This window comes from Vigna unguiculata, chromosome 11, assembly GCF_037176805.1.
Source record: "Vigna unguiculata cultivar grain cowpea cultivar isolate G323 ecotype 2 chromosome 11, ASM3717680v1, whole genome shotgun sequence".
Lineage (NCBI taxonomy): Eukaryota > Viridiplantae > Streptophyta > Magnoliopsida > Fabales > Fabaceae > Vigna > Vigna unguiculata.
The window spans coordinates 47,519,202-47,530,674 of NC_140802.1; the positions used below are offsets into that span (position 1 = coordinate 47,519,202).

Here is an 11,473-nt window from a genome sequence, read left to right on the forward strand (position 1 = left end):
AGTGGAAAATTAGTATTATTTTCACATTTCAAATATTTCCTAGGGTTAAAATTGAATTTCACCTGTGAGAGAGGATGAAAGTGAAGGTGAAGGTGAAGGGTGGGTCCCTGGCAGTGCAGAAGTTTGCGGGTGAAGTGGATTGGAGGAGAGAGATGGAAGGTGAGGTCCAATCCACTAGTCCACTAGTCCACTTGGAGAGAACAGAGGCTGTGTTCTGCTATGCTCTGCTCCACCACAGAGCACACAACACAATCACTCTATCCTCTATAACAATCAACCGCCGAGGATCAAGGTAAACCTGCAGAGGAGAGGGCCATGCAACCCAAATCCGCCGCCAGACTCTCCAGCTTCCGCTCAACTCCGGCCTCCTGGTTAGAATCAGTTCTTTTGAAAGAGGAGGACGAAGAAGAAGAAGTAGAAGAAGAAGAAAGCCAAGAAGCTGAAGAAGAGCCCTTGAGCTTTACCCAGTTGCTTTCTACAATCGCAGCTCCCTCTCCTTCCCAACGCTATGACACACAGGATTACCCTCCCACCCCCATGCCCGTGCCCATGTCCATCCCCAATTCTATCGCAACCAAGGTGCTTTCACCTTCTCCCTTCTATTATTCCTTCTGTGCCTTATCAGCTCCTCTTAATAATGCATGTGTGTGCTCAGGAACTTTATGCTTCTGCATCTGACATCAAAATGGACACCATGTTCACGTTTGAGGACTCGGTACCCTGTAGAGTTCGGGCAAAGCGCGGCTGTGCTACGCATCCCAGGAGTATCGCCGAAAGGGTTCGCAGGACTCGTATCAGTGACCGCATCAGAAAGCTTCAAGAACTTGTTCCAAACATGGATAAGGTTCTACTTCCGTCGTCTTATCTTATAACGTTATTTCATTTTTAAACCCCTTATCTGCTGCATCTATTTCACCATTCGCACACCTTATAGGAAAAAAACCCAAGCATTCTCCAAAATAGTGATATATATGACTGCTGGAATCCAAATTAAAAGAAACCAGTTGTTTGTGTAAACCAAGCATGTCAGAAGTAGACTACAAGGGACTAGCATGATCTGTAATGATCACTGGATTGTGATCTTAACCAAACCTACTCTGAATTTCTGTTATGCAGTAATAGTATCTGAACTCTGAACAAAAGCACCATATCCGCTTAGCCACTATTTTCCTTTTTATTTAAGATTAGGAATTCGCTAAGCATTTTTTTCTGAGTAACCAGTTAAGGGATCGAAAGTAAAAAACTATTATGAAAAGGGACCTAATTATTGTTTCAATAACTCAGACCATTTCATACTAGTTAAGTATCTAACAGAGTTTATTAAGTGCTCCTTATCGGGGCCCTGGGTACTCAATAACAAAACCCTCAAAATTAATGTAGTTTTTGGAATTGATATTAGATGTTATTCATTGTGAATAAACCAATAATTGGATGAATGCCAGAATTTTGTTGCATATATATTCTTTAGTTAAACCAACTTGGCCTCAATTCTCAGATGTTAGCTTCTGCTATGCATTTCTCGTTAGTTCTCCCAAGTTCTTCTAGACACTTGGAGTCAGTTAAGTAACTCCTGAACAGTTAAGTTCATCCTCATTCAGCCCTCGTATACAGATATAGTGTCTCTTGTTTTGTTTTAGTGAGAACCTATCAATAAGAGTCTTCTCTATCGTATATCTCCCTTGATTTTGGTGTCTTTCTACTTCATTGTGCTCCGTATCTCTCTTCCCTTCCATGGTTGGCTTTTTCTTAGTTAAGTCTATTAGAAAACTTCGATTTTCGCAGAAAGCGTAATGATAGAGCGGATTCAAAGTTCGTCAATGTGATAGCCTTATTTCATTCGTTTCTTTTATCCCAGAAACTAATAAAATAACTGGCTCTTGGAATAATCTAGTTCATATACCTCAATATAAATTCTGCAGTGTCTGGTTCATAATACTTCACTCCTGCATTTGGTTTTCTCCATCAGTTTTTTGAGAGTGAAGTCTTCTTCTAAGGTTAAGGTCCGTGTTTGGACTAGAGCACTCGATGGGATTCAAAACTAAGGATATGTTATGGTCATGAAAACAGCATATTACCTGGTCCCCTGATGTAATGTTTTTTCCGGTATTATTGTCAATTAGCATGGCTATTTGGAGTAAGCACTGCACACTTTCTGTGGGAGCTTTAGGGTTGGCCTGCTACCTTAGGACCTATTCACTCTACACACTATTATATAGAGGTTTCGGGAGGAAATAACAAGTAAGCTTTAAGGAGCACTGCTGATTTTGCTAACTATTGGGGCCCTCGTCTGGGGCATAATACCGGAATTTCTTCACATCATTTCCAGCTGTTATTCTCTTGCTGGATGGATTCCTGTTCCTGGTAACATCATTGGTTAAAAGCCAAAGGTTGACAGGATTTTTTTTATTATTCTGTAAAGTGATTAGGCTGCTCTCTTAAGCTATTTGATTTATTTTCTTGATGCTCTTTTCTCTCTGGTTCTTTGACGTACTCATTCTACCCCACGTTATCGCTCTCTTTCTAGCACGACCTTAATTCTTGCAAAAAAAAAAAAGAAGATATTTTTGTACTTGGTTTAGTTGTTTTTCTTTCATTATTTATTTATCTTTTTCAACTCAACCGTTCTTCCATTGGATAGTTCAAAAAGTAGCACAACTGATACTTAACAATCCTTGACAAGAATATGTATTCAAACATGTTCGGAAAGCTCCATTTATATTATGTTAAATGTAAATATTGGAGTTCGAGTTTACTTTCATTTTAATGATTCTTTGGGTGGTAAATGAGTTCGTAGCTGTGTTTAATGTGGCGCTGCTTTTGCTCTTGTAGCAAACAAACACTGCAGATATGTTGGATGAGGCGGTAGCTTATGTCAAGTTTCTACAAAAACAAATTGAGGTACTCTTCTTTGAGTGGCTGCTATACGCTTGTAACTTTAATTTCGCTCTGGAGTTTTCTCACACAGTATGTTGATGATAATCTCTCATAGCCCTTGAGGTTTTGACTAACTTTCATGAACTGAGACTCTTGAAACACTGCAGGAACTGACAGAGCACCAACGGAGATGCAGATGTATGGTTCAAGAATAAAATGCTGAAAGTACATGCAGTGGTTGGCCGCTGAAGATTTATTTTATGAATTATCAGATTTTTTGGTGATCAAGCAGACACTGCAGACACTCCGGTTGCTAATTATATATTTTTTAAACTCTCTGGATGCCATAAAGGGATGCTAATTATATTTTTTTAATATCGCTGGATAAATTAAAAGATGCATACAGACATGTTGGGGGCGGCATAGGTTGTATATCTAAAAAGTAGAAACTGTCCGACAAGCTTGTGAATCCTTGGCTATTTGTCTACGAAGAATACTGTCTGATGTAGTTAAGATGCACTGTCAGTTAAATAATGATCCACTCTTGAAAGATTTTGTCTCTATCTAAAGAATTATGTCGGTCAGGAATTTAATCAGTTGGCAGTGTAAATGTTTCTTATATTGTAAAAAATATATTATTTAACTGTCCAATGAGTCAATAATTACATTCACGTAATTATAGCTAATTTTGACTTAAAAGAAGGAAATAACGCCTTAATGGAGATAATCATTTTTCTGTAACTATAGACGATATTATGCACATGCTTGTCGACACAAATTAAACATACTTCATTGCAAGGAGTGTTAAACCCTAAACAGTGTATTGATAAACCTGAAACATAGAGACGGGAGTATTTGCAAATATGAACACATGATAAAAAGAAAACAAGACAGAAAACAAGGATTACTACAAAAGGTAATTTGCATGGCTTAGCAAGGGGTGTGAAGGCGTTGAGCCAAATAAACTAGATGCCATGTGAGAGACATGAGATTGAGGATGTTTAGGAGAGAGGAATAGGAATTCAGTTTCTTGAGCTTGTCGTTGAGCTTGATTATTCTTGATCTCACTGCATCGTGTTCTGCGCTGCTGGAAGGCCCTTTAGGATCACCTGTGCGTGGATGCTCTGTTCTGCCACGCTCACCAATCACACCATCTCTAATCACATCATCTCTGCCTCTTCCTTCCTCCTTTTCTATTTTTATCCTTTCGAACATCAGCTGAACGATGAGGAGAAAACAAAAAATTTAATCAAAACTTTGAAGGATGTGAAGATAAGAGAATGGAGAAGAAATGTGACGCGTACCTTGGTGGCCCGAGGCTCCAAGTAAAGAGAATTGAAGAAAAGAGTGGCCAGAGAGGCGAGAAGGTTATATGCTTGCAATGCATGAGACTTGTTGGAGAGCAGAGTGTTTGTATTACCGAAAACATGTCCAAACAGAGCCACCCCAACGCTATAAGCCATGGCCCTGAAATAAACAGGGTAGATTTTACTCTGCACCACTGCGAACTGGTGCCTCGCCATGGCCCTCGACTGCACGTAGCTGGAGATAAACGTAACCCACACACACATCCCATAAGCAGTGGCAAACCCCAGCAAGTTGGCCACCCCCATCACCGAATTCAGGCTCTCCAACGATCCAAAACTGTTTTTTAATGCATCTTTGAGGCGGCGCAAAGAATCCCTGGCCTCTGTTACGTTATGAGCCACATGCTCCTTCGCTGCTTCTACAGTGTCCTCCGCGTATTCCTGCACATCACGGGCTTTATCATGCACGCTTTCCTTTGTTTTTCCAAGTGCATCGGCAACACTATCACCCACTCGCCGCGCCGCCTCCTTGTTCGCCGCAACCTTCTCCTTCTTCTTCTGGAGGGCCTCTTGAGCCTTATCCTTGGTCTTCTCCATGGCATCCGCGATTCTGTGCTTGCATTTTCCGTAGGCATCGCAAATGAGCTCCTTAGGGGCATGCAGAAAAGCCCCATCTTCCGGTTGTGAAATGCCCTGACCGACGTTAGGGAGAACGGAGGCAGCCTCTCTGATCCTGTCTTTGGCGTTGTCTAGAACGTGATGGTTATGTGTGGGTTGCTCTGGGGAGATTGAGATTTTGGTGTTGTGATGGCCATCTTGGTCGTATTCAACCACCACAACTCTGTGGCCTTCTCTGACAATGGTGCTGGCTCCTTGCTTCTGCTGCGGCCCTGGAGCGGGAGACAGTACCGCCGATGCGGCCAGTGAAGTGATGACCAGACTCACCGCGAAAACATTCAACATTATTGTTGTCGGAAGTTGTTGGTTGGTGTGTTTTGGGATTGGTTGTTCCGTTTTAAGTGGCATTGGACTCGGTGGGGGTTAAAGCCACGTTGCATGCTGAAACAGAATCAGGTGCCGCCACCTGTCATACGCTTTTGCCACTTGTCCACCTACCCCTCCTTCGTGTCGCCATATAAGGACCCTGTTTGCTTCCACCACCTCTCTACAACCTTCTCTTTTCTACTCCATTCCATTCCATTCTCATCGGATATTTATCAAACACTTCACCGGCACTTCGATCCGTGCAACGGATAATTATAAACTAACTTTTACAGCGACACTGATACACTAATTTTAAACTGCATGTACATTTGAGAATATAAGGAATGAGAGGGACTTTAATAGTTGTGATAGTACTTTTTCTTCGGTGTCGGTGATATTTGACTGTTTCCAAAGCTATGTGCCTCTGGACTTATCTTATGAAGACAACATTTTAATCACGCAATACAGCAAATGGAAGAGAAAGAAAGGAGATTGATATCATAAATGTTTTTACTGCTTCTCTTTTTGAATTTGACCTTTAAACACATCTTAGCTATTACACACCGCCATTTTAGATTCGCTTAATCATTACATACACATCTTAAAACAACATAAATCTCAGTCTTCACTTAATAAGAAATACTTAATAAAAATGTTGATTTGTTAATAAAAGTATTATCTGTTTCTCTAATAATATCATATTAAACATTCTTTTTTAAATTTAATTAATAATTTAGTTAGAAAAATAAAGAAGTTAAGAGTGAAGTCATGACACTCAAGTCGAAATCTGGATTTACCTTTGAAGGAAAAACATGAAAGGATTGGAGAAATGCAATGGGTAAATTTGATAAAGGAATTTGAAGTTGGAAGTATGGAAGAATCTAAAACAGAGAAATTTCAAAGAAATTGTTGTGTAGTAGCAGTTCGACAAGGAGGTGTAAAAGATAGAATCATCTATTACTTATCTACTGTACTTGAACTTGTATACACTATCATCGATTCATAATGACTTTTCTCCCCTTACTCTATATTAGTCCTTTACTATCTCTGATTGCAGAATTATCACTTTATTTTCAAAACGTTTGTTATCTTCCACTGAAAAGGAGATCTATGTGCCGAATATAAATTAAGTGTAATAGAAAGAATGGATTATGATTAATTAAAAATTCATTTTTATGATTAAAATCATTTTTTCGACAATGCTGACACTACTTTTATTCTATGTACGGTATGATAATAGTTAACCGCTTACGTATTGGAATACAATATGATAATGGTTAATTGTTCACGTGTTGAACAAAATATTAACAAAATATAATATTAAGAATATAAGGAAGCAGAAGCAGAAAAGGTTTAACGAGAGAGATGAGTTGTAAAAAAACATTTACAGGGATGAAAAACAACAAATAAATAAAATGAAATGAAGTGAAAAAGGGAAAAAGAGGAGAATGAGAAATTGACATGCACGTTTGGAAGTGGAAAAGAGAAAAGTTAGTTTGGGACCATGCGTTTGCATTTATTTGCATATGCATATGCCAAAACCAAACCTCCCCACTTTGAACCTTCTTTTGATCTCTGAAAGCAAAAGCAAAAAACGTAGGCAGCAGTATATACTACTTAGCATCACCGCCACCACCAAAACCACCATTATTGTTTTGCCCAACTTTAGGAGAAAGCAGACTTAACTCCTTTGAAAGGGAGATTTCTGCTTTTGCATCTTTCAAATTATTTATTAAACATTGCACTACTTCAGTGTTTTGGTAGCTTCTCTATGGCCCACCACCATTATTATTATTTTAAAATCATCCACCCAAACTTTATCTCCATCTTCAACCTCACCCCATTTCATTAATAATCCAAAGCCAACGACAACCCATTATTAATATTTATTTAACTCTCAGTGAGTAAAAAAACGCAGGTGTGCATGTTTTTGGGGAGAAAGTTAAATAAATAAAGATTAGGATGTTGTTAATATTGTGTGTGGACATAGAAAGTAGGGAGCCAGTAGAATATCTCCCCCGAAGAAAAGGCACATGAAAGAAGGGGCCACCACACCAAACAGCAATAGCAATAGCAACAATAGCAGTAGCAATTGCAATAGCATGTCCAACACATATCCCATTTCTTTCTCTTTCTAACAAATCTTTCTGTCTTCACACTCCAAATCAGCAGAGCCTATGCATATCTCATTCATCACCTCATCACCTCATCACCGCTCACACTCAAGATCATAATTGAATTATTGGAGCATCACAGCACCATGAACAAGCTGGTGGTGGAGGTTGTGGATGCAAGCGACCTCATGCCCAAAGACGGGGAAGGCTCAGCCAACCCCTTTGTGGAGGTGAAGTTTGATGAGCAGCAGCAGGCTACTGAGACAAAGCACAAAGACCTCAATCCTTATTGGAACCAGAAGCTGCTGTTCCACATCGATAACCCGAGAGATCTTGCGTACAAGACAATTGAAGTGGTTGTATACAATCGCAATGATCGGAACCACAACAATTTCCTCGGAAGGGTGAGACTTTCCGGCTCTTCCATCCCTCTGTCGGAGTCCCAGGCCCATGTGGAACGCTACCCACTTGAGAAACGTGGCCTCTTTTCAAACATCAGGGGCGATATTGCTCTCAAGTGTTATGCGCTGCATGATCCTCTTCCTTCTCAACCTCAGGACGCCGGCGGCGATCCTTCTGCTGCTTCTGAACAGCATCGCGCTCCTCCTCCGGAGGCGGAGGAGGATCAGCACACTCCCTTGCAAGAAATAAACCCCAACATGGTGGCGGAGGAGGAAAGCGTGGTTGGTGAAGGGGAGGAGAAGAAGAAGAAGAAGATGAAAAAGAAAGAAAAGGAAGTGAGGACTTTTCACTCTATACCTGCTGCGGCTGCTGCAGCGAAGGCACAGTTCCAGGCACAGTCGCAGGCGGCAGCGGAAACGGTGAGGAGGGCTGACTTCGCGAAGGCTGGACCACCGAATGTGATGATGATGCAGATCCCAAGGCAAAACCCCGAGTATGGACTGGTGGAGACAAGTCCTCCTCTGGCGGCTCGCTTGCGGTACAGAGGAGGGGACAAGATATCGACCACCTACGACTTGGTGGAACAGATGCATTACTTGTACGTTAATGTTGTAAAGGCAAGGGATCTCCCCGTGATGGATATCACGGGCAGCCTTGACCCTTACGTGGAAGTCAAGCTGGGTAACTACAAGGGCCTCACCAAGCACCTGGACAAGAATCAGAACCCCGTTTGGAAGCAAATCTTTGCCTTCTCCAAGGAGAGGTTGCAATCCAATTTGCTTGAAGTGACGGTGAAGGACAAGGACATTGGCAAAGATGATTTTGTTGGGAGAGTTCTGTTTGATCTCACCGAGGTTCCTCTTCGGGTGCCCCCAGACAGCCCCTTGGCCCCTCAGTGGTACAGACTGGAGGACAAGAAGGGCCAAAAAATTCACAACAATGGCGAAATCATGCTTGCAGTTTGGATGGGAACACAGGCCGACGAGTCCTTCCCGGAGGCCTGGCACTCCGACGCTCACAACGTCAGCCACTCCAACCTTGCAAACACCCGCTCCAAGGTATATTTCTCACCCAAGCTTTTCTATCTTAGAGTTCAAGTCATCGAAGCTCAGGATCTTGTTCCTTCCGATAAAGGAAGAGCCCCGGACGCTGTTGTTAGAGTACAGCTCGGGAACCAGATGAGATTCACCCGTCCTTCTCAGATGAGAAGCACCAACCCGGTTTGGAACGACGAGCTCATGTTTGTGGCTGCCGAGCCATTTGAGGATTTCATCATTGTGACTGTGGAGGACAAAGTAGGTCCTAGTGCTGAAATATTAGGAAGGGAGATCATATCAGTTAGAAGTGTTCCACCCAGACACGAGACCAGCAAGCTCCCTGATTCTCGTTGGTTCAATTTGCACAGGCCCAGTGCTGTCGGTGAGGAAGAAACGGAGAAAAAGAAGGAGAAATTCTCGAGCAAGATTCACCTACGAATGTGTCTGGAGGCCGGGTACCATGTGCTGGATGAGTCCACGCATTTCAGCAGCGATCTTCAGCCATCCTCCAAACATTTGAGAAAGAAAAACATTGGCATCCTCGAACTCGGGATACTGAGTGCCCGCAATCTGGTGCCCCAGAAGGCCAGGGAAGGTAGGACCACCGATGCTTACTGTGTGGCCAAGTATGGCAACAAATGGGTTCGAACCAGAACTCTGCTTGACACTCTGTCCCCTCGATGGAATGAGCAATATACGTGGGAGGTTTATGATCCATGCACTGTCATCCCAATTGGGGTTTTTGACAACCACCACATCAATGGGAGCAGTGATGCAAAAGATCAGAGAATTGGAAAGGTGAGAATCCGGTTATCAACTCTGGAAACTGATAGGGTGTACACTCATTTTTATCCTCTGCTGGTCCTCCAACCCAATGGCCTGAAGAAGAACGGAGAGCTTCACTTGGCCGTGAGATTCACATGCACTGCTTGGGTGAATATGGTAGCACAGTATGGCAGGCCTTTGCTTCCGAAAATGCATTATGTCCAACCCATACCTGTGAGGCACATAGACTGGCTCCGCCACCAGGCCATGCAGATTGTGGCAGCTCGGCTATCCAGAGCTGAGCCACCCCTTAGGCGTGAAACAGTTGAGTATATGCTGGACGTGGATTACCATATGTGGAGTCTAAGGAGAAGCAAAGCCAATTTTCACCGCATAATGTCGATCCTGAGAGGAGTTACAGCTGTTTGCAAATGGTTTGATGACATCTGCACCTGGAGAAACCCAATCACAACCTGCCTTGTTCACGTCCTCTTCTTGATACTGGTTTGCTACCCGGAACTCATATTGCCCACCATTTTCCTTTACTTGTTTGTAATTGGGATTTGGAATTACCGGTTCAGGCCGAGGCAACCACCCCACATGGATGCCAGGTTGTCACAGGCAGAAACTGCCCACCCAGATGAACTGGACGAGGAATTTGATACTTTTCCGTCCACAAAACCTTCAGATATTGTGAGAATGAGGTATGACAGATTGCGGAGTGTGGCGGGTAGAGTACAGACTGTGGTTGGAGATCTGGCTACTCAGGGAGAAAGAGCTCAAGCCATACTAAATTGGAGAGACTCGCGGGCAACATCTATCTTCATCATCTTCTCCCTCATATGGGCCGTATTCATTTACATTACTCCCTTCCAGGTAGTGGCAATTCTCGTAGGCCTGTACATGTTACGTCATCCTCGGTTTAGGAGCAAGATGCCTTCAGTACCAATTAATTTCTTCAAGAGATTGCCTTCCAGATCAGACACCCTTATATGATGATACGTTTTGCTTTTTCTCCTTTTATCAAATTATTGTGGACAAATAATGATGTATGTATGAATAAACAGAGCTACACAATTACACGTTCGTAAATTAAAGAGGGTAGAGCAAACATGTGCATAGTCCCCCTCCAATTTCAGTAGCAAATGCACACTTTCATTGTATGAAGGTATATGTACATCCCAAAACTTCAGTTTCAGCTACGAAAAATAAATATTTCTTCATGCCCGTAACAGCTTTATTTGAACTTTCTGCTGCTTTTGAACATGTAAAGTAATGGCTAGTCTCGATGAACTAAAAGCAATATACATGTCAAACGGGATAACTTCATGTCAAACGGGATAACTTTCACTACGAGCCGAATTGAAAATAAGTAAACTTAATTCTGCTCACTTTATAGATTGAAAATGAGTAAATCCGATTTAACTCACTTCATAAAGAGTTAGAAATTTTGTAATCTAACTCAATTCACCATGAATTGGTGGGTTAAATAGATTGACTCACCAATACACATAAAAAAAATATTTATGTATTATTTTTAAATATTCATATATTTAAATAATTTTTTAAACAATCCATAAAATGATAATCACAATAGAAGAACCAATATTTTCATCATACTCACCACCAATATATAATGAATTATTTCTAAGAAAATATCCATATAATTCAAGAATACATGACTAATATTACACATTTTCTGTCATGTTATTCAACAAAATATAAATAAAAAAATTACACATTTTTGTCATACTCATATAAAAAAAGAAAGTATAAGACAGTTAATTGAATAATTTACTATAAAAATTATAATTAAATATTAAAGCATCAACGTATATAACTTACCAATCAAATTAATTAAACATTCAAATTATTCAAATATTATTGAAAAACATTCTAACATTTAAAAATATGAAATTTTGAACCTAAAGGGATAGTAAATACTCAATAAAAAAATTACAAAAAACTGTTGGTAAATTAAGTGAATCAA

The 11,473-nt window shown here is 41.1% G+C and overlaps 3 protein-coding genes across 4 annotated transcripts; 2 read left to right on the plus strand and 1 right to left on the minus strand.

Annotated features, from left to right (window-relative positions):
* Positions 1-110: 110 nt before the first annotated feature.
* Positions 111-3,424, plus strand: LOC146881963 (transcription factor bHLH81-like). 2 transcript variants are annotated; one of them, XM_085668886.1, is made up of 4 exons: positions 111-579; positions 656-844; positions 2,830-2,898; positions 3,024-3,424. In XM_085668886.1, exons 1-4 carry the CDS (start codon positions 316-318, stop codon positions 3,087-3,089), a joined length of 588 nt encoding a protein of 195 aa, XP_085525012.1. In that variant the 5' UTR covers positions 111-315; the 3' UTR covers positions 3,090-3,424. The 2 variants fall into 2 exon arrangements, with proteins under 2 accessions (XP_085525012.1, XP_085525013.1); XM_085668887.1 differs by having other exon boundaries at positions 137-579; positions 3,042-3,424.
* Positions 3,425-3,639: 215 nt separating this feature from the next.
* Positions 3,640-5,222, minus strand: LOC146881964 (uncharacterized). Its single transcript, XM_085668885.1, has 2 exons — positions 4,179-5,222; positions 3,640-4,092 (listed from the first exon to the last, which is right to left on the minus strand). Exons 1-2 carry the CDS (start codon positions 5,205-5,207, stop codon positions 3,805-3,807), a joined length of 1,317 nt encoding a protein of 438 aa, XP_085525011.1. The 5' UTR covers positions 5,208-5,222; the 3' UTR covers positions 3,640-3,804.
* Positions 5,223-7,138: 1,916 nt separating this feature from the next.
* Positions 7,139-10,715, plus strand: LOC114169574 (multiple C2 domain and transmembrane region protein 6). Its single transcript, XM_028054798.2, has one exon. The coding sequence runs from the start codon at positions 7,426-7,428 to the stop codon at positions 10,477-10,479; it is 3,054 nt and encodes a 1,017-aa protein (XP_027910599.2). The 5' UTR covers positions 7,139-7,425; the 3' UTR covers positions 10,480-10,715.
* Positions 10,716-11,473: the final 758 nt, after the last annotated feature.

Excerpts from the sequence above, each read along its gene's own strand:
- LOC146881963 (XM_085668886.1), top strand. The coding sequence starts at position 316 with ATGCAACCCAAATCCGCCGCCAGACTCTCCAGCTTCCGCTCAACTCCG. Across the intron at positions 580-655 it reads CCAATTCTATCGCAACCAAG|GAACTTTATGCTTCTGCATC; the intron begins GTGCTTTCACCT and ends GTGTGTGCTCAG. Across the intron at positions 845-2,829 it reads TTGTTCCAAACATGGATAAG|CAAACAAACACTGCAGATAT; the intron begins GTTCTACTTCCG and ends TTGCTCTTGTAG.
- LOC146881964 (XM_085668885.1), bottom strand. The coding sequence starts at position 5,207 with ATGCCACTTAAAACGGAACAACCAATCCCAAAACACACCAACCAACAA. Across the intron at positions 4,093-4,178 it reads TGGAGCCTCGGGCCACCAAG|CTGATGTTCGAAAGGATAAA; the intron begins GTACGCGTCACA and ends CTCATCGTTCAG.
- LOC114169574 (XM_028054798.2), top strand. The coding sequence starts at position 7,426 with ATGAACAAGCTGGTGGTGGAGGTTGTGGATGCAAGCGACCTCATGCCC.